The sequence below is a fragment of the Tasmannia lanceolata genome, unplaced genomic scaffold, assembly GCF_043159265.1.
Source record: "Tasmannia lanceolata isolate RefF3 unplaced genomic scaffold, GAP_Taslan_0.1 ptg000012l, whole genome shotgun sequence".
Lineage (NCBI taxonomy): Eukaryota > Viridiplantae > Streptophyta > Magnoliopsida > Canellales > Winteraceae > Tasmannia > Tasmannia lanceolata.
Window position 1 is genome coordinate 37,705,803 of NW_027518689.1, and position 22,068 is coordinate 37,727,870.

At 39.3% G+C, this 22,068-nt stretch overlaps 4 protein-coding genes and 1 non-coding gene across 7 annotated transcripts; 3 read left to right on the forward strand and 2 right to left on the reverse strand.

The window, feature by feature from the left end:
• The first annotated feature begins 1,341 nt into the window (after positions 1-1,341).
• Positions 1,342-15,947, forward strand: VIP5 (plus-3 domain-containing protein). Of its 3 annotated transcripts, XM_077392403.1 has the most exons (5): positions 1,342-1,561; positions 2,228-2,268; positions 2,961-3,057; positions 3,165-3,272; positions 13,701-15,947. In XM_077392403.1, exon 5 carries the CDS (start codon positions 13,719-13,721, stop codon positions 15,672-15,674), a length of 1,956 nt encoding a protein of 651 aa, XP_077248518.1. In that variant the 5' UTR covers positions 1,342-1,561; positions 2,228-2,268; positions 2,961-3,057; positions 3,165-3,272; positions 13,701-13,718; the 3' UTR covers positions 15,675-15,947. The 3 variants fall into 3 exon arrangements, with proteins under 3 accessions (XP_077248518.1, XP_077248519.1, XP_077248517.1); XM_077392404.1 differs by lacking the exon at positions 2,961-3,057; XM_077392402.1 differs by lacking the exons at positions 2,961-3,057; positions 3,165-3,272 and having other exon boundaries at positions 1,343-1,561.
• On the reverse strand, positions 5,285-5,962 carry LOC143888775 (uncharacterized). The gene has a single exon (XM_077393185.1). It carries the CDS (start codon positions 5,960-5,962, stop codon positions 5,285-5,287), a length of 678 nt encoding a protein of 225 aa, XP_077249300.1.
• Positions 8,285-8,827, forward strand: LOC143888776 (uncharacterized). Its single transcript, XM_077393186.1, has one exon. The coding sequence runs from the start codon at positions 8,285-8,287 to the stop codon at positions 8,825-8,827; it is 543 nt and encodes a 180-aa protein (XP_077249301.1).
• On the reverse strand, positions 13,076-13,178 carry LOC143889013 (U6 spliceosomal RNA). Its single transcript, XR_013254640.1, has one exon. It is a non-coding gene; the product is annotated as a U6 spliceosomal RNA (small nuclear RNA).
• A 1,511-nt stretch (positions 15,948-17,458) lies between the features above and the next one.
• On the forward strand, positions 17,459-20,581 carry LOC143888103 (zinc finger BED domain-containing protein RICESLEEPER 2-like). The gene is made up of 3 exons (XM_077392405.1): positions 17,459-17,594; positions 17,823-19,789; positions 20,217-20,581. Exon 2 carries the CDS (start codon positions 17,845-17,847, stop codon positions 19,783-19,785), a length of 1,941 nt encoding a protein of 646 aa, XP_077248520.1. The 5' UTR covers positions 17,459-17,594; positions 17,823-17,844; the 3' UTR covers positions 19,786-19,789; positions 20,217-20,581.
• Positions 20,582-22,068: the final 1,487 nt, after the last annotated feature.

Genomic DNA, 22,068 nt, shown 5'->3' on the forward strand with positions numbered 1-22,068 from the left:
TATATTTAAATCTCAACAAAGACAGTCATTTTTTACCATCACACACTCTGAGCACTGCTTAAAATTAGAAAAAAATGTAGTAATATCTTTTTATGGCTGTCAAACATGCCCTACATAGTAATGTAATTTGGTAACTATCTATGCTCCACAAGCATGACGTTCCCTAGAAATTAAAACTATCTATGCAAAATTTAAAACTATTTCACAGAGAGTTGTCCTCCCCGTCAATAAATCTGTAAAACAGATCAAAGTAGGGAATAAATAGATCAAATAACCATGGTTAAAAGATCAAATGAGAAGGTTCCCAAAATCAACTTCTATACTTCTATACATCATTAAACAGATCACAAAAAACAGCGAAAATAAAACAAAATCATGTTTCTTGAGTCTCTTTTTTTCGAAAACCCCAATGTATATGAAGGGAAGCCCCACAAAAAAAAAAGATGAATCCCCAAAACCACTATGATGGAACCCCCCCCCCCAAAAAAAAAAGGATGAATGAAACACCCGAAATACAACAAAACCCCAAAAAAGAGATCAGTAGAAACCCCCCAAAACAGATCAATAGACCAAAAATGAGAACCCAAAAGCTTCTGTAAAAGCCAAAATAGATCTTCTTCTCCCAAAAAAAAACATATTAATTAAAACCTCAAAAAAGCTTCTGAAGAAGACAAAACAGATAGAAAACCCCATAGACACAAAAAAAAACTGCAAGAGAGAGAGGGAGTGACGGAAATCAAAGCTAAAAGAAGAAACCCATAAAATCCAACAATAACTGAGCGAAGGAAGGAGGTAGGAGTGGCTTACCTCCGAGCTTCTTCACAACGAAGTGAGGAGGAAGACAACGTACGAGATGAAGTGACGAGGAAGACCGTATTTACTCAAAACCCACCTTTTCTTTCCCGGGAAACCAAATCGCACCAATTTATTGGGATTTGGTTTCCCACTCGTGAGAAAATGTTTCTCTCCAGCACATTTTTTCAATTTCCAACTCATTTTTTTTCAATTTCCACCTACCCGGTGCTAATTTTCCGGGAAGACAAGTGAACACCGCAATTTTAGATTTCTCAGGAAAAAAGAGGTGTTTTCCCGGGATTTGGTCTCCTGGGAACGCAAGTGAACAGAGCCGTTGTTCTCTTCCGTTCTCGAGAAAATAATATATATGACATGGATATTGAAAAGTAATACGTGGAAAATGGTCTTTCTCGCCGAATCCTCGATTTGTTTTCTCGCATGATGTGCTCTGTTTTTTTCTTTCCCGTTGGGTTTCCGGGGAAACCCCTATTTTTTTTCCGCGGAAACTGATATTTTTGGTGTTCTTTTAGTTTCCTCGGAAACTATTTTATCAAACGTGGAAAATGAAATAAATGACGTGGAAAAGACTTTTCCGCGACTTTTCTCCCGTCCCATTTCCGATACAAACTATCGGAAAACCCTACTTTCTCTCAAGTTTCCCCGATCGTAGCTGTGTGTGGAGAAAAAAAAAAGAAGACACAAACAACTTCGTTGTCTCCTTCCTGGCCTCGTCTTCGATCTCGCCTCATCTCCTACGTCGCTCACGGTACGTCCTCTCACTCTCTCTTCTCTGTTTCTTGTTTCTCTTCCCCATTTTTTTTTTTTTTTTTTGAAACCCTTGTGCTCATCTTCTCCAATCTGAAATAGGGTTTCTATAAACCTGATTTAGTAAATCTGAAATAGGGTTTCTATAAATAGCTCTGTAAAATTGATTTGAGAAATCCTATTTCGTGTTTTTGAGAAACCCTATTTGAGAATATTTACAGAGACCCTATTTCGGGTTTCATAAAATTGAAATAAATTTTCATTTCTCTCTCTTTTCCGAGTCTAAGAACCGATAATCCAAGCTCTAGGTTTGTTGGTTTTTTTTTAGATTTAGGGATTTTTTTTATTGGGGGTTTTGGTTTTTTTATGAATTTTTTTATTCAAACTTTCTCTCTCTCCCTCTATTTTTCTCTCCATGTGTTGGTTTTTTCTTTTTACATATTTTTTGCTTATTTGATATGGTCTTTCAGCAAAAGCTCAACCTGACCGGAATTTGATATGGATTTTTTTTTTTAACTTTTTTAGTGCAACTCGGTGTTTTTAGGGGTTTAGTGGTTTATGGTAGTGAGATTCACATTTTTGATTTTTTTAACACAGAATTTGGGTTTAATGTATTAGTTACTCAGAATTTATTAAGTCATGATTTGTTTGATTTATTCTTTTGCAGGTAACCATCCTACTGTCGATTTCCTTCGTAACCTTCTTGAGGTTTGTTCTTACTTTGCGTGATATTGCGTTTAATGTGTTGTAAGCCCCATTCCATGTCGTGTTTTGGGCTTCTTTTATTTGTTATGTGTTGTTGGTCGTTATGTGTTGTAAGCCCCATTCCATCTCGTGTTTGGGGTTTCTTTCATTTGTTTCGTGTTATTGCTTGTTATGTTCAGCAGTTGGTGCGAATTTGGGGCTTGTTCTTCTTCTTGTTGAGTACTAACCATTTGTTGTTAGATGGACGATCAGAGACTTAGAATCGAGGATGTTGGTTGTCTAATCGGAGGCTAGTTCTTCTTCTTCTTGAGTACTAACCCCATTCCATGTCGTGTCAAGTCTATGTTGGTTGCCTGATTTATACCTTGGCAACTCTATATTTGTGACAATTTTATGTCAAGTCTATGTTGGTTGCCTGATTTATATCTTGGCAACTCTATATTTGTGACAATTTGATTGGCATTGTTATTGTTCAACTTTTATTTGTCATGGTTTTTCTTATTTTGATTGACTTCAGAGGGTTGGACCCACTTATTTTAGACTAGATTCTATGTTGGCATCATTCTGCATGTCAGTTTGTCACAGTTTCTATTTAACATGTTTCTATCGAGTTTCCCTGCAACGAAACACATATTTTTGTAGTTTCTATGAGGTTTCTGTGCAACGAAACGCTCATCTGACAGGTTTTCTGTCAGGTTTCTTTTCCTTCACTTTCTTTTCTGCCACATCAGTATCTTTCCCTTCACTTCCCTTCCCTTTCCTTTCCTGACGAGAGAACTGAGCAGCAAAAAGGTGAGGAAAGTTACTTTCCCACAAGCGCGAGAAAATTCATCGAGGGTTTGTTTTTTCAACCCACTGTTCTCAACGCATTTCAAGGTACGTTTTTTTTTTCTACCCAGCGAAACCCTAGCCACTCTTTCGTCTTCCTCACACACTCCGGTGACGGAAATCCTACCAGCAAGCATCGAACGACCGGAGAAGCCCATCTTTCTCCTCCATTTTTCAAGGTGCGTTATCTTTTCATATTCTCCACGCAATTTTTTCACTTTTTTCCACGATTTGCTGTGTTGTGGGTGAGTTTTTTCGTGATCTATTGTGTTGGGGGTTTCATTTCTTCGCCATCTGTTATGTACAAGGTTTCTTCTTCTCCATTATTCAATAATTGCTGTGTTGGGGGTTAGTTTTCTGTGATCTATTGCTATGGGGTTTTGATCTTTTCGTGTAATATGTTGTGATAGGGGCTTTATTTTTTCCGTCAGATGTTGTGTCGGGGGTTTCATCTTCTCCACAACAGATTTGCATCTTCTACAAGAAATGAAAGCTGTTGATTTGCATCTATTGCTATGGGGCTTTATTTTTTCCGTCAGATGTTGTGATAGGGGCTTTATTTTTTTGTTAAAGATGTTGGTTTTCTGCAAATTTCTTCTTTTTGTCTGCATTTTTAAAGATGTGGGTTTTTTTGCAGATTTCTTCTTTTTCTCTGCATTTTTTAGGTCTCATTTCTGCAGAGCTCTTCTTTTCTCTGCATTTTTTGATTTCATTTTTGTTTTTTAGATATCATTTATGCATTTTAGGCTTCATTTTTGTTTTTTATGGATATGATTTCTTTTCTGTTCTTATTTTTTGTGGGTTCTAATTTAGGGTTTCTTGTTTTAGCTTATCTTGCATAGATGTTCTTCTAATTTTTTCGAGTAGGGTTTCTTCAGGTTTGTGTCTTCTATTCATCTGCTAATATTTTGATGGTCATTTAATTTTGTGCAAATATGGTTTGACAATTTTTTGCAACCAGTAGATGTTTTAAATATCTACGTGCAAGGGTTTGTTCATCTTAGTATATTCGAGTAGGGTTTGTTCATCTGTTGTGCATAGCGAGTAGTGTTTGATCAAATGTGAATAATTTCGAGTAGAGTTTGTTCATCTGTTATTAATTTCGACTAGGGTTTCTTCATCTGTTAATATTTTCGACTAGGGTTTGATCATCTATCAATAATTTGTGGTTTGTTCATCTGTTTATTTTTGGCGAATGTACTGTCATTTGTTAATTAAGAAATAGGATACTTCTCATTTATGCACAGTTTTTTTTTCCTTCGGCTATTGTTACATTGTGGTTGTGGGCGATGGTTGTTTGATGGTTGATGGTTGTTTGTGGGTGGTTGTTGGGTGGTTGTGGATGGTTGTTGGTGGCTGTGGGAGTTTTGTTTCAATTGTTGTAACTGTGGTTATGGTGTCTTTGGGTGTTGAGTTCTTATCTTGAGTTATGTTTTTTTAATATCTGGTAGGGTTATCATCATGCCTCGACAACCAGCAGATAGGCGAATGTTGATCCTTCGAGCTACAATTATAGTGTAATCTCTGCGGCGACTGAAGTTATGCTTAGGGTTCGACTATACCTAGAGCAGAATATTACAAGAGCACCTTATGAAAGCGGGTACCTAACCTGTAGGACCTTTGTTAGACGTATCACGAATGCAGAGGACCATTGTGTTGCTCTTCTTCGTATGGATGTTCGGTGCTTTCGCACCTTCGTGGGCCTTTTCAGAAACACTACCTTCCTGGAAGACACAATTCATTGCAATGTTGAGGAACAAGTTATGATTTTCTTAAGTGTGATTGCACACAACGAAAGGAATCGTACTGTTAGGGCAACCACAAGATGGTCTGGGGCAACTGTTTCAAAGTATTTTAATAAGGTTCTTGATGATGTTCTCATTCTGCAATACATATTCATAGTATGTCCATCAAGGGAGACACCATGGGCAATCCTTGATAATCCTAATTTCATGCCTTACTTTAAGGTACATTTACGATAGCTACATATTTCGACTGTAGGTTGTTAGAAATTGAGGCCTGTTCACAGTGATGGTTGACATCTGAATGTCCATATTATAGGATTGTATCGGTGCAATTGACGGGACGCACATTCCTGCAAAAGTATCTCAGGATACTCAGAAAAGATATATTTGTCGTAAGCACTTCCCATCCCAAAATGTGTTAGCCTGTTGCGACTTTGACTTAAAGTTTACGGACGTCCATCACAGTTGTAGCACAACCCTTTAGAACGTCTCTCCTTCATCTCGCCCATTGTAAGCCTTCGAGGAACCTTCGGATATGATGTTGGGTACTCATGCTCAATCATTGTACCCTTTTGAAATATCTGGCTATGTTGGATTTTCTCTTCCATCATCCGCGCCAACCCAATTGCATCATTCAATGTCTTCGGACAGAAGACTTGAACTTCTCCCGCCAACTCATCCTTGAGACCTCCCACAAAAGTCCCAATTAGGGCATTCTCAGTCCATCCTTTCACCATATTTGACAAATTTTCAAACTCCTTCTGATATTCTCTAACCGTACTTGTCTGTTGCAGCTTACTAAGGGCCGAGTTGAAATTATCAAACTCAGTAGGCCCAAATCGAACACATAAAGCTATCTTCAAGTCATTCCACTCCATATTTTTGTGAACTTTCTCGTACCATTGGAACCATTGTAGTGCTTCACTCTCCAGATGAAACGATGAAAGAGGTACCTTCATATCTTCTGCAGTTTGATGAAAGCGAAAAAACTGTTCTGCGCGATATACCCATCCGGTAGGATCTTCTAAACCATCAAAGCGAGGAAACTCGAGTCTTGTGAACCTCGTTTGGACAGATCCTCCCATTGTTGCAGACTTTGAAGCGTCATTTCCTCCTAATTCCATGTTGGAAGAGGTAGCCTTACCACGGGAAACCTCATCCTCAAAGGATTTCTGGTTTTAACTTTTCATAAGCTTGGAAAACATCTCTGCCAGATTGTTAACGGTCTCTTCTAACTTCTCCACTCTCTCTTCCATGGCTAATTTGTTCTTGAGTTGACTCCTTTTTGTCATGCCAAGATCAACCAGCTTTGATACCAGTTGATAGGTACCCTTTGGTTTGTGATGAGAATCTAAAAGGGTCCGGTTAATTCCTTTGCAAAATGTATTTGAAGCATTTTGCAAAGAAACAATTAGTCAAATCTCATGTGCTATTGTGCAACCTTCTTCCCAAGGACAATTTTGTCAATATCTCTATGTCAAGGTCCTCTCTTTATCCAGCTTCAGGGAAATCGTTGCCTTTCAATTCCAAAGCAGCTTAGGGTGGAATTTAATTGTTAGCTTGTCATCTTGGTTTCATTTCAATTTTCGTGTCTCTGATGTGCATATATGTGACATAAGAAACACGATTGAGATCCTAACCTAGGTTTAAAGGTTTTCTTGGCAAAAAATAGAAAGGTGTCCAGTCCAAGAAACAAAAATTCAAACCTAGGTTTGATTGTAAGAAGGGTTCAGTTCGAGAAAAACACCAAAAACTTCAAAAAGAAGAAAGGTAATTGCGTATTTAAAATATACAACATATGAGCCATACACAATACAGAATGAAGTGACAGACTGTACACCAAGACAATTGCAGGAATCTTCCATTGCACTGGGAATCAAATTTTCTGGATGAAAGTATTATCGAATTCCTCTAACCACGATACTCTTGTGCATTGAACTGAAATTCTAATATTCATTACATTCAAACCCCTATTAACAATTTGGGAATCCAATACAGGTCACTGGCTATGTTGAATCCCTGGATTTTATGGATTTCTAGAACCATTTTTATTGCTGCAGCTACGTAGATTAGGGATAGTGAATAAGCTAGATTTGTTGCTGGCCATTATTGATTGTGTTTATTATCTCTTGTTATTGGTTGGATGGGAGAGTCCTAGCTGTTTAGGACTTGTAGTAGAGTATTTAGCCTTAATCTTTTATGAAATATAATAAGTATTTTGGCCTAATTTTCGTGCTTTGTACGAGGGACTGGTTTCCCAAACGAACCATATTTTCTTCTTCCTTGCTTTATCTTGCAGGGTCCGGTTAATTCCTTTGCAAATTATATTTGAAGCATTTTGCAAAGAAACAATTAGTCAAATCTCATGTGCTATTGTGCAACCTTCTTCCCAAGGACAATTTTGTCAATATCTCTATGTCAAGGTCCTCTCTTTATTCAGCTTCAGGGAAATCGTTGCCTTTCAATCCCAAAGCAGCTTAGGGTGGAATTTAATTGTTAGCTTGTCATCTTGGTTTCATTTCAATTTTCGTGTCTCTGATGTGCATATATGTGACATAAGAAACACGATTGAGATCCTAACCTAGGTTTAAAGGTTTTCTTGGCAAAAAATAGAAAGGTGTCCAGTCCAAGAAACAAAAATTCAAACCTAGGTTTGATTGTAAGAAGGGTTCAGTTCGAGAAAAACACCAAAAACTTCAAAAAGAAGAAAGGTAATTGCGTATTTAAAATATACAACATATGAGCCATACACAATACAGAATGAAGTGACAGACTGTACACCAAGACAATTGCAGGAATCTTCCATTGCACTGGGAATCAAATTTTCTGGGTGAAAGTATTATCGAATTCCTCTAACCACGATACTCTTGTGCATTGAACTGAAATTCTAATATTCATTACATTCAAACCCCTATTAACAATTTGGGAATCCAATACAGGTCACTGGCTATGTTGAATCCCTGGATTTTATGGATTTTTAGAACCATTTTTATTGCTGCAGCTACGTAGATTAGGGATAGTGAATAAGCTAGATTTGTTGCTGGCCGTTATTGATTGTGTTTATTATCTCTTGTTATTGGTTGGATGGGAGAGTCCTAGCTGTTTAGGACTTGTAGTAGAGTATTTAGCCTTAATCTTTTATGAAATATAATAAGTATTTTGGCCTAATTTTCGTGCTTTGTACGAGGGACTGGTTTCCCAAACGAACCATATTTTCTTCTTCCTTGCTTTATCTTGCAGGTACCTATCAACTGGTATCAAAGCTGGTTGATCTTGGCATGACAAAAAGGAGTCAACTCAAGAACAAATTAGCCATGGAAGAGAGAGTGGAGAAGTTAGAAGAGACCGTTAACAATCTGGCAGAGATGTTTTCCAAGCTTATGAAAAGTTAAAACCAGAAATCCTTTGAGGATGAGGTTTCCCGTGGTAAGGCTACCTCTTCCAACATGGAATTAGGAGGAAATGACGCTTCAAAGTCTGCAACAATGGGAGGATCTGTCCAAACGAGGTTCACAAGACTCGAGTTTCCTCGCTTTGATGGTTTAGAAGATCCTACCGGATGGGTATATCGCGCAGAACAGTTTTTTCGCTTCCATCAAACTGCAGAAGATATGAAGGTACCTCTTTCATCGTTTCATCTGGAGAGTGAAGCGCTACAATGGTTCCAATGGTACGAGAAAGTTCACAAAAATATGGAGTGGAATGACTTGAAGATAGCTTTATGTGTTCGATTTGGGCCTACTGAGTTTGATAATTTCGACTCAGCCCTTAGTAAGCTGCGACAGACAAGTACGGTTAGAGAATATCAGAAGGAGTTTGAAAAATTGTCAAATATAGTGGAAGGATGGACTGAGAAGGCCCTAATTGGGACTTTTGTGGGAGGTCTCAAGGATGAGTTGGCGGGAGAAGTTCAAGTCTTCCGTCCGAAGACATTGAATGATGCTATTGGGTTGGCGCGGATGATGGAAGAGAAAATCCAATATAGCTAGATATTTCAAAAGGGTACAATGATTGAGCATGAGTTCCCAACATCATATCCGAAGGTTCCTCGAAGGCTTACAATGGGCGAGATGAAGGAGAGACGTTCTAAAGGGTTGTTCTACAACTGTGACGAGCGATTTGTTCCTGGTCACAAATGCAAGTTTCCTCAATTCCAGTTAATTCAAGTTCTTGACAGGGATAAGGAAGAAGAAGACGAAGAGAATCAACCGCCTTGATGACAAGGCAATTTTCAAGGGGAAGGGAATGTTGAATCCCTAGATTTTACGGATTTCTATGTCCATTTTTATTGCTGCAGCTACGTAGATTAGGGATAGTGAATAAGCTAGATTTGTTGCTGGCTGTTATTGATTGTGTTTATATCTCTTGTTATTGGTTGGATGGGAGAGTCCTAGCTGTTTAGGACTTGTAGTAGAGTATTTAGCCTTAATCTTTTATGAAATATGATAAGTATTTTGGCCTAATTTTCGTGCTTTGTACGAGGGACTGGTTTCCCAAACGAACCATATTTTCTTCTTCCTTGCTTTATCTTGCATGTACCTATCAACTGGTATCAAAGCTGGTTGATCTTGGCATGACAAAAAGGAGTCAACTCAAGAACAAATTAGCCATGGAAGAGAGAGTGGAGAAGTTAGAAGAGACCGTTAACAATCTGGCAGAGATGTTTTCCAAGCTTATGAAAAGTTAAAACCAGAAATCCTTTGAGGATGAGGTTTCCCGTGGTAAGGCTACCTCTTCCAACATGGAATTAGGAGGAAATGACGCTTCAAAGTCTGCAACAATGGGAGGATCTGTCCAAACGAGGTTCACAAGACTCGAGTTTCCTCGCTTTGATGGTTTAGAAGATCCTACCGGATGGGTATATCGCGCAGAACAGTTTTTTCGCTTCCATCAAACTGCAGAAGATATGAAGGTACCTCTTTCATCGTTTCATCTGGAGAGTGAAGCGCTACAATGGTTCCAATGGTACGAGAAAGTTCACAAAAATATGGAGTGGAATGACTTGAAGATAGCTTTATGTGTTCGATTTGGGCCTAATGAGTTTGATAATTTCGACTCGGCCCTTAGTAAGCTGCGGCAGACAAGTACGGTTAGAGAATATCAGAAGGAGTTTGAAAAATTGTCAAATATGGTGGAAGGATGGACTGAGAATGCCCTAATTGGGACTTTTGTGGGAGGTCTCAAGGATGAGTTGGCGGGAGAAGTTCAAGTCTTCCGTCCGAAGACATTGAATGATGCTATTGGGTTGGCGCGGATGATGGAAGAGAAAATCCAATATAGCCAGATATTTCAAAAGGGTACAATGATTGAGCATGAGTTCCCAACATCATATCCGAAGGTTCCTCGAAGGCTTACAATGGGCAAGATGAAGGAGAGACGTTCTAAAGGGTTGTGCTACAACTGTGACGAGCGATTTGTTCCTGGTCACAAATGCAAGTTTCCTCAATTCCAGTTAATTCAAGCTCTTGACAGGGATAAGGAAGAAGAAGACGAAGAGAATCAACCGCCTTGAGGACAAGGCAATTTTCAAGGGGAAGGGAATGTTGAATCCCTGGATTTTACGGATTTCTATGTCCATTTTTATTGCTGCAGCTACGTAGATTAGGGATAGTGAATAAGCTAGATTTGTTGCTGGCTGTTATTGATTGTGTTTATCTCTTGTTATTGGTTGGATGGGAGAGTCCTAGCTATTTAGGACTTGTAGTAGAGTATTTAGCCTTAATCTTTTATGAAATATGATAAGTATTTTGGCCTAATTTTCGTGCTTTGTACGAGGGACTGGTTTCCCAAACGAACCATATTTTCTTCTTCCTTGCTTTATCTTGCAGGTACCTATCAGGCTACAAATCAACTGAAGGCAGTTCAAATGCACCCAGCATGTCTTAATGCCTATGCTTGGAAATCCCAATACATCAATGAACATCCATAATTCATTAAAAACTTGAGAAACTTAATATGAATTGAATAGAAGTCCCTAGTGAAAACAACATTTGCATTTCTGTTATTTTCAGCTGGTTATCTTGGGTTATTTCTATGAATCCATAACTTTTCAGTAGAAAGTCTAATATTTTAATCTCAAAATGGTGGATTATCTCAAGTGACAACATTTATTTCTATGAATCCATAACTCTTCACCCTTATTTTTTTTTAAAAAATGGGTCGGTTTTTAAAAGTTTAGCAAAACGTCATTACCCATTTGGGGCTGTTTGTATTGTATTCATTAAATAGACTTTATGGGATTCAATCAATCCCTCAATTACAATTGTGTAATCAATACAATAGGAAATCAATAAATACAGAATGGGAAACTATACAAATTGCAAAGCCATAATGGGAAAACCATGTGAAGCAATATGAGAAAATAGAAGGAGATAATAAAGGCATGTAAGTTGCCTTTGGAAATGTAATCGGAGAGAATAAAGAGAGAATAACGTGATTTGTGTTACTCTCCTTAACATCCCCCCACAAGCTGAGCAAGGTGAGGAACCATGGTTAGCTTGGCACACAAGGAGGCGAAGTGAGAAGAAGGTAATCCTTTGGTGAAGATATCTGCAACTTGATGTGTAGAGGAAACAAAAAGGACTTTCAAAGAACCATTGGCAAAACGCTCCCGAGCAAAATGGTAATCGACCTCAATATGTCGTTTGTGAGCATGAAACATAGGATTCTTAGCAAGACAAGTGGCGCCCTGATTATCGCAGTGTAAAGTAGGTGGACAATAAAGATGAACACTGTTACGGTCCTAAGTGGGGACCCGCCTAGGTATGGGACTGGGTGGGACCCAGCCTGGTATGTGACAGGTTTAAAGGGCCTTGCCTAACGCGTTCCATCAGCTCTGGAGCTTTTGGCGTATCGGTAAGGTACCTAACATTTGGTATCAGAGCAGCCACCACGTCCCGTGTTCGAGTCACGGAAGGGGCGACCTGTGTTTGAGGACTATATTTTTGTTTCCTTTAGTAAAACTTCTGTTATTTATGGAAAAGAAAGGTGTGGGGATCTTTTAAGGAAAAGAAAGAAAGAAAAGAGTGGGGCTACATTCCTTCATGAGTTGATGTTCTTTTCAACCACCCCAGTTACTACCTGAGTAATGTGTTTGATGCACGCATATAGTGTATCTAACTTTTTGAAAGATAAAGATGCTTTCCTGCCATATTAATAGAGGGGAGCAGGAAAGTGTATAGAAAAACTGTTAGCAGGATGCTTTTGAATTGGGAGGTCTCCATGATCACAATCTAGAATCTTGATCCTTTTTTGGCTTCTTTGAGTGCCAGTTCAGTGTCGCATTAGCTCCTTACACCTTCCAAAGATTAGATCGATACATTCTGATGTGCCTCCTTTGTCATCTGAGGGGCTCTGTTTATAAATCTATTTTGAGCTGATAAATTTCTTTTGTCAAAGTAAACCAAGTGGATTCTTTTATTCCCTTTCTCCTTGCACCACACGAATTTTCATTCGATTTTCCTAAGTGATAAATTGTTTTAAGCTCGAATGTGCAATCTATAGATGTCCTGGTTCCTTTTCTTTATGTTTTAAGCTTCTCTAAGTGATAAAACTCATAAAAATGGCAGAAAAGGGTTACTTGAAACCTGCGGTATATGAACTGTCTAGTTGGTTTGCAAACTTCTAGTCATTGACATTAACTGGTTTATGCATTATTGTCTTCATAGCAGGGTTGAAGTGGATTTTCTTCTCCACCCTTTCCTGATATGCTTTCAATAGTCTAGGCGCAATTTTGAAAGTTTCTCAAAGAAACAAGTACTTTACCTCCCGTCCTTTTGGGAGATCAGTGGTCATCTCCCCCTTTGTATGGTATATTTGGTTCGGGTTTTAAGAAGATCCGTTGGCTCATCATTGAAGTTGAAAATTATCACATAGGAGTTAAGATATCTGGGGCCTCTCATATCAAGACCATATTTTTGTTGACGCGGTGATGGTTGACATGTCTAATATTAGGTCCTGTTGTGTGTTTTTACTCTGAAGTCCTCTTCTTTGTTGTAACCTTTTATATAGTTGGTTGAGGAAGACTGTAACCTGTTATATAGATGTCCAGCAAGATTCAATCCCACTAGAAGAGGCGTTCGTTGCCACTTTGCCATTGAGGACATTTTTGTATTTAAAAATTTAGTACTTGCTTACAATAGCATGTCATGACAGATATCGTCGACAGTTTGCTGGAAAGTCTGTACCTTATCTCTCTCTCTCTCTCTCTCTCTGTTTTTTTCTTTTTTTAAAAACTAAAAAATTTGAACCACTTCTCGATCCGAGTGTGTCATCCTTGCGCAGGGGCCTTGCTAATCTTGTCAGTAGCATTCCAGTTTTATCGAATATCCCTTTTGAGACAGCCTTTAAGTCAGCACCTTATCTCTCACCTGAACACATAATATTTGCCACTCCCGGCAGCGGTGAATGTCTTACACGGAGAAAATTTTAGAAGGGTATTGCCCCCATTTTCGATCGAGACTTTAGCAATCATCATGATCAACCCTCGAGGAAATTTGCTTCATTGCTGTGCATATACTATGGAAGAGCTATTAGTTTTTTTTTGCGTAGTTGGTCCACTGCTCATCTTTATATGGCTGCATGTTGCTACTGTGTGCGATTTGTATATAAGTATCAATATATTAAAAGGGTTTCCTCACACATAATCTTGAAGAGTTTCCTCACACATAATCTTGTACTTTTGCTACAATAGGATCTTTGTACATTTCTAGGAGTTAAAGGCTGTATATTTGTGTGATATAGTCCTGTTCTAAGTTCTAACCTAATATTGGTTGCAAGTATTAAATTATCATGGCATGATATTTTTGAATGAGTTTCTAATTTCATTTTTGTTTCGTCTATGTTGTACTTGGTAAATGGCAGACTTGAAAAGAGTGGATCATGGCAGACTTGGAAAACCTGCTCTTGGAAGCTGCAGGGAGAACTGGTGCAACTGGGAGGAAACCACCCTCTCATTCAAAGTTAAAAAGGCCACGGGAAGGTTCATATTCTGATGATGGAAGCGACTCCAGAGATGATGATTCTGATGACCCAGTTTTTGCTAGTCGAAAACCTTCTGGGTCACAAGTTCCGCTCAAGAAGAGGCTTGACCCTACTGAAAAAGACGATGATAGGGGTAGCGATGAGGATGATGACGTTCGTAGGGGTGGTAGCGGTGATGATGATTCAGACAGTGCACCTTCCATTGGAAGTGACCTTTATTTCGATGATGCTGACAGGGAAGAACTCTCAAAGTTATCTGAACTTGATCGTGAGATGATCCTAACTGAACGAGCCGACAAAAAAGATGATTGGTTGAAGAAGCGTAAGGGATCTCATAGTGAGAAGAAAACAACCCGGTCAAGAAAAGAGTCTTCCCCTCCTATGACGTCCTCCCGGGGACGATTGTCAGTTAAGTCCCACAAGACAGCTGCCAAAGATGACGCATTGAATGAGCTGCGTGCAAAGAGGAAGAAACAACAGGATTCAGAGGGTCAACATAAAATGAGGGATGCCGCCGGTGGAGTTGGGGGTGGTGGTAGGGACTCTTCTCCTATCAGGCGAAAGCCTGTGGCAGTGGCAAGTCCGAGTAGTGATTCCAGTGGAAGTGAAAGTAGAAGTGGAAGTGATAGTGGAGATGAAGGGTCAACAGGGGGTGGAGACTTGGCGGAGAGTGACGAGGAAGGCCCTAGTTCTGGAACGGAAAAGCCAACGTATGAGGATATCAAAGAAATTACAATCAGGAGGTCGAAACTAGCAAAGTGGTTCATGGAGCCCTTCTTTGAAGACCTGATTGTTGGTTGCTTTGTGAGAGTTGGGATTGGGATGACTAGGTCTGGTCAGAGCATATATAGGCTCTGCATGGTCAGGAATGTCGACTCATCTGAACCCGACCGACTATATAAGCTGGAGAACCGGTCCACTTACAAGTACTTGAACTGCATCTGGGGCAATGAGAGCTCGGCTGCGAGGTGGCAGATGGCTAGGGTGTCAGACTCAGCTCCGCCCGAGAAGGAATTTAACGAATGGGTGAGGGAGGTGGAACGCAGTAATGGGCGGATGATGAGCCGTAAGGATGTGCTGGAAAAGAGAGACGCTATACAGAAGATCAACACGTTTGTCTACTCAGCTGCCACCGTAAAACAGATGCTGCAGGAGAAGAAATCAGCCTCATCTCGGCCGTTGAATATTGCAGCTGAGAAAGACCGGTTGAGGAAGGAGCTGGAGGTGGCAGAAAGCCGAAGGGATGTCGAGGAGGTGGAGAGGATCCAAACTCGGTTAAAGGAGCTCGAAAACATGTCTCGGCAGGTAAAAGAGAAGGACTCCAAGGCAGTGAGGTTGGCAGAGATGAACAAGAAGAATCGGGCGGAGAACTTTAAGAATGCCTCAGAGTTGAAGCCAGTTAACACGGGTCTAAAAGCCGGGGAGGCAGGGTATGATCCCTTTTCAAGGAGATGGACAAGATCGACAAATTACTATGTTTCGAAGGCCGGGGCAGCAACGAATGGGGATACAGCTACTCCGGTCCCAGGGGCCATAGTGGGGCTGGTATCAGAGGTGGGTGAGGCTGCAACCGCGGCTGCATTAGAAGCAGCTGCCGATGCAGGGAAATTGGTGGACACGAGTGCACCTGTGGACCAAGGGACGGAGTTGAATTCGATGCATGACTTTGAGCTTCCCATCTCATTGGCAGTGCTGCAAAAGTTTGGGGGGCCACAGGGTGCGCATTTAGGTTTCATGGCAAGAAAGCAGAGGTTTGAGGCTACAATTGGATTCCAAGTGCCGGAGAATGATGGAAGAAGACATCCATTGACTTTAACTGTTAGCGACTACAAGCGACGGAGAGGGCTGCTCTGATGTGAGTATGAATGCAGAGGTGTGCACTTTCCCTTTCCAGTGCACATTCATCGATTGTTGGATTGTGTCGAATTCCGTTTTTAAGTAGGTATATATGTTCTTTTCTATTTATTAGCATGTGAGATTTGGCTGTTTCTGTTGGCGTTAATGGTTACTTATTATGTATTTGCCACTGTGCTACTGGAGGAAACTTTTGGAAATGGTTGGATAATGAGACTTATTTAAGCCGTACCCATATGGATTTGGGTAATACACAGCTTTTGCGATTCACAATCGTTTCACACAACAGGGCCTAAGTGTATACTGGTTTTGGGTTAAGCAAAACATGGGTATTGACTATTGAGTATCTTTGTCAGAGTTTTATAAACTACATGGTTTTAGTCTAAATGTTTTATACGAATGCCCAGGCAATTTTGGTTAAAGCTATTTCGCAGCTCAATTTTTCAAGAGAGAACACCCACATAAGATGAATTAAATGAATAAGAAAACAAATTCAGCTGTGAGCAGCTAAGGTATCAAGCAGATATTTTAGCAGACTGGATGGAAAATGAGCAGCTAAGGTATCCAGACTTGAGTGAGGCTTTTGAAGTCTGGTGTTGCAGAACCAAGGCTGCAAAGAGAAGTTTGGTGATGGGCTTCAATGGAGTCAACAATGCAACTGCAGCCTTTGATCACCATTCTATTTTCCTTTATTACTTTGATGAATTGGGATGGAAAATGTTGGTTTAAATTGCTGTACCATCGTAGAATTGGGATTCTTTTCTATTTAAATCAAGGAATTTCTTGTCTGTCTACATTATTACTAGGAAAATGTTATCAGCACAACCCTATTTTGATATTTGCACAAACCCGGCTTTCGTTTTTCTTTTATTGGCCCATGAGAGCTTTTTCGGAAATGAAATGTAATAACCTTTTAACAGCTCTTTAAGTACTGAGGGCACTTTCGGCTGCCATGAAGTTTTTTTTCCCATGATAAATTCTCCTAGGAAATGAGAAATGGCTAAAAATCAAGGAAAAATGTTTGTTTCCTAATTTTGCTAAATACACTAGTTTAGTTTTTTGGATTTTATTTACTGATTTTTAACAACTTCACCCACATCTTGGAGACGTCGATTTATCATGAAAAAAAATTCCTAGAGGCCAGATATGGCTTAAAAGACAAGATGGGTCAGTGAAAATATCAAAATATGGTTGTGCTGATATCATTTCCCATCATCATCATCGGTGGGAGTGATGGGACCCACCTGTGAAATTGCATGGAAACCATCTCTGCAATTGGTTTGCTTTCTCAACCATGGATTGAACTATTGGAGTCTTTTTATTTTTTACTAATAATGGTTGGATTGAACTATTGTTACCCACTTCTCCACTGATCCAAACCATCAGTTGATTGGTCCCACAAAGGATTTTTAATGTTCGCTGATCCAAACCATTTATTGATTGGACCCACCATGGGTGATGGTGTCCGATGATCTCTCCCTTTAAATGGTGTTCTTAATCTCCCCATAGAGGATGAACAGTTTGGATAAAGTGGCTCCACCTAAGGACCAATTTTCGGGTCCCACGTATATGTGATATCGTTCAATGATTTTGTTATCCAGGCCGTTCATAAAATGGACCCTAAAGTGGATGAGAATTTTATTTTGATTTAAATCTATTTATTTATTCCTAGGTTGGATTCGAGTCCTATTGTTCTAAAAAGGCGTCCGGATCCGAGTTACGATCTATCGGATGCGTCCGAGTCACAATCCGTGTACGAACCCAAAATCGGTTCGCTTGATGCCCGTATAAATATTAATTACCCGAGAGTCCAAAGCCCTAACGGGCCTTACCACTCGATAGCGAGAAAAAGAAAAAAGCCCTAATTCGACCCATCACCGATCCCACGTAAGTCCGGCGGAGAAGAAGAAGAGCAGAAAGGTAGAGCTAACGTTTTTTTTAATTTAATTTCAAATTTCTTGTTTGAACCTCTAATTATTAGGGTTGAAAACTGTAGACTTCTTCTTTCTCCTTTGATAATAGATGGGTTTATCAGATTTACTCTGTATGTTGAACTCTTTCTCTCTCTGGAATTTAGTATTTTCTTTCTCTATTTGATGTGGGTTATGTTGTATTTTTCTTAATAGATATGATGTTTACATACTGTAGGGATTCTTTTTGTTTGGAAAATATGTTGGAAGCTGATGCCACCAACAACAACACTGCCAATGTAGATGCATTATCATCATCAGTTAGGCGTAGAAAACTAACATCCATAGTTTGGCAAGATTTTACTAGAATTGTTTCCAAAGATGGGTCTACTATGAAGGCATGTTGTAAACACTGTAAAAGGCTGTTTACAGGTACTAGTACTAGTGGGACTACGCACCTCAAGCGACACTTGGGACATTGTCATCAATATCAGGATAAAACTAAAGGCCATCGGCATTTACCATTTGCTCAGTTGGTATCTGATAACGGGTGTGGGAGTACTTCAGACTCCAAATTAGATCAGGATCATATCCGTCAAGAACTCGCAAAGATGTTAATCTTGCACCAATACCCATTTCATATGGTTGAGGATATAGGTTTCGTTAAATTTGTCGAAACTCTCCAACCTCAGTTCAAGATGGTGACATACAATACCATAATGGGTGATTGCTTAGCAATCTTTCAAAAAGAGAAGCAGAATTTTATAGAATTCTTGAACAAAATGCCTGGAAAGATTAGTCTCACATCAAACACGTGGACCTTCAACCAAAATCTTGGATATATCTGCCTTACTGCGCACTTTATCGATGATGATTGGAAGTTACACAAAAGGATTCTCAATTTTAAGATATTTACTGTGGCTCCATCTATTCAACTCGAAGATGTCCTTACCCATTCTATTTTGATGTGTGTCTTGGATTGGAATATTATGAAAAAGTTATTCACCATTACCTTGGATAATTTCTGTACTAGTGATACCGTTATCAAAACCCTTCGAGAGCATTTTCCAGAGAAGAATATGCTCCCATTCACTGGTCAGTTATCCTGCATTAGGTGTTGCGAGAACATTCTTAATATGATCGCGCAGGATGAGCTAGATGAGATAGGGGAAACCATCCACAAAGTTCGTCAAAGTGTAGAGTATGTCAACGCATCCCATGAACGACAACAAGAATTTGACGAGATTGCCCAACAAGTACAAGTTTCAAGCAAGAAGAGCTTGTGCTTAGATAATAAGTCGCAGTGGAATTCAACATATCTCATGCTAGAAGTTGCCTTAGAGTTCAGGTTGGCATTTTCCCGCTTAGAAACATTCAACCATAACCACAAAGAGACACCATCTGTGGATGATTGGAAAAAGGTCGGAGATCTTTGTTTGGTTCTAAAAGCATTCTATGATGCGACAAATATTTTTTTGAAAGCTAAATATCCAACTTCCAATCTATATTTTCATGAGCTGTGGAAGATCCAAGCACAATTAACCCAGCATTGCACTGATCCAGATCCTTTTATTAGCAAAATGGCTAAGCGGATGAATGAAAAGTTTGATAAATATTGGAAACATTGTAGCTTGGTCTTGACAATTGCAGTGGCTATGGATCCTCGATTCAAGATGAAGCTAGTGGAATACTGTTTCTCAAAAATCTATGGCAACGATGCTCAAGCACAAATCAAACTTGTCCATGAAGGTATTCATGATCTCTATAATGAGTATGTGACCCAGTCATCCTCAGCTGGTACAGCTAAATGTTTTGTCAATAATGTTGATGGAATACACGTTAGTACTGATGGCAATGATGGGTTCCAGTCATATGAAAAATTCATCAATGAACAAATTACCGATCTGCACGCAAAGTCAGAACTGGATCAATATTTGGATGAACCTACTTTACCTCGAGACCAAGAGCTTGACATCTTAAATTGGTGGAAACTTAATACAGCGAAGTATCGTTTTCTCTCCAAGATGGCTCGTGATGTTTTGGCAATTCCTATCTCAGTTGTTCCTTCAGAGTTGGCTGTTAGCGCGAGAAGCAAAGTATTCGATCAATATCACAGTTTCTTGCTTCCGGAAACAATTGAGGCTTTGATTTGTGCACAAGATTGGTTGCAGAATATTCTAGGTGGTTCGTTAAGTGAGTGAGAAGGTAAACTGCCTTTCAAATTTATATAGTTTTTTTTCTATGTACCCAAATTAACAATCAATTTTGCTTTCGCATGATATTGCACTAAATTTATTTTCCTCTTCAGCTCTTCTCTTGTGCAAGTGTAGCTGACTCAGATTCTCTTATATTGTACTAAGAAAACAATCTACCAATTTATCTTCTATATATGTTCTGTATACCAGTTCGGCATAGCATGTCTGGTGCACACTGATCAAAATCTTTAAAATTTGTGTATCCTTTCCAGTGCTTATCTAACATAATAAAATGCTCTTTCAAAATTATTTTTGCTCCTCTATCCGTGTCAGAAGATATCTTCGCGCCCAAATAAGCATCCAATCCACACTCATTGCTGATATTGTGATAATTTTATTTTGGAGTGGCTCTGTATTGGGTTTGTTTCTGTTTGCAGGAGTCAGGTGTTCAAACAGTCAACATCATCAACCATAGTAACTCAGGTGCTCAAACAGTCAACCTCAACCATAGGAACTCACCGGAAGGAAAAGTTGACAATAAGATTAAAAAAAGGAAAAGTTGACAATGCAGGAAGACCAGCACATCCACTTTTGTGTATGTAACCAATTACTCCAAAAGCTTAAGCTGTTGGTGATGGCGTTACTTAATCTTTTTATACTCTAACACTCTCCCTCACGTGTAGCCCCTCCTTTTTAAGGTTGGCCTACATGTGGCACATGTGACTCCTCTTTTTGGTTGGCCATTACATGTGGATTTTTAATATCAAGGAATTTGGAACCCAGGACCTTTGCTCTGATACCATGTGAAACAACTAATTACTCCAAAAGCTTAAGCTGTTGGAGATGGCGTTATTTAATCTTTTTATACTTAACAGAGTGCATCCTTCAAATGCATGACATGCAACATGTTTATGCCATACAGAAACTGAATATTATGATTTTAGTAGGCTACTGAATGAACTGCTGCACTTATCAAATTTTCTTCCAATTGTTGGTCATTCCTTTGTCTTTCCCTCCTAATAAGATTGACGTGCCACTGGGTCAGCACCTTTTATCGTTTAGCATATTACTTTCCAATATTCCATAATGAATCAGCCTAGTTACCGTACAATGGGTTCTGCACAATTGCTTTTCATCGAAACTTGAAAGTTGCAATTAGGTGCATGGACCTTAATTCCATACAACTTGAAAGGTTGCAGTGTTGCACTCATGACATGACTTGCCTTAGTGTAATGAACTATAGACAATATCAATTGCATTAGCGCTTGAGCTGTGTATTTCCTATCTATTGCCCGATTGCCTTTCTGTTGTGGTCCTCATGGAGCTTTGTCCTGTCCTTATTTGGTGTATCGTGGGTTTTTCTCAATGCAGTACCGTAGGATTGGGGTATGGGCTTTTGTTCCATAGACCGCTTGTGAAGCTGCTTTGGAACTTCTGCTTCCTGGCTATCCTTTGGACTATTTGGAAGGAACACAATAGTAGTGTTCGATTTGAAATCTACAATAGTGAGCGTTCTGTGCAGTTTGTTCTTTAGATGACTAACTCCTTTGATCGTTTTTGGATCGACTCTTTTATTTTTGAGATTTTTTTAAGGAAAAGATGAGGTCTACATTGGAACCACGAGAACAGGAAGGCCATTTATGGACTTAAGCAAGCTTCCACAACGTGGTTTGCCAAACTATATCAAGCACTTAGACATAGTGGATACAGGAGAAGCATATGTGATTTCTCATTGTTCGTCAAACATACGCAGTCAGGGATAGTTTAAGTTCTGGGATATGATGATGATATCATCATTACTGGAAGTGATAGTGGTGGCATTCATAAACTCAAAAATAGCTTTAAAGATTTTGCATGAAGGATTTGGTGCTTCTTAGAGTCGAAGTGGAGAGAACCAAAGAAGAATACCTATCTCAGAGGAAGATTGCACGTAATTGACTTGACTGATTTTGTATGATAAATTGCGAGCTCACGAAAACTCATGTTGTTTGTAACAAAAAACTCGGTGCTAGAGAGGGGAAAAAAGTCAAGGATCCACACACTTATAGAATTATGGTAGGGCCTCTTCCATCTCTTAGACCAGTCTTGATATTACATATGTTGTAAATAAAATATGTCATCACTTGCATGATCCCTTGAGAAGAACACTTACAGGCGGCAGAGCGCATTTTGAGTTATCTTGAATGTACAATAGACCAAGATAAGTATTTCAAGATAGTGGTTACTCAGATGTAGATTAGGTCTATGATCCTGACACCCGAGTATACGTTACAGAGTACTGTGTATTGA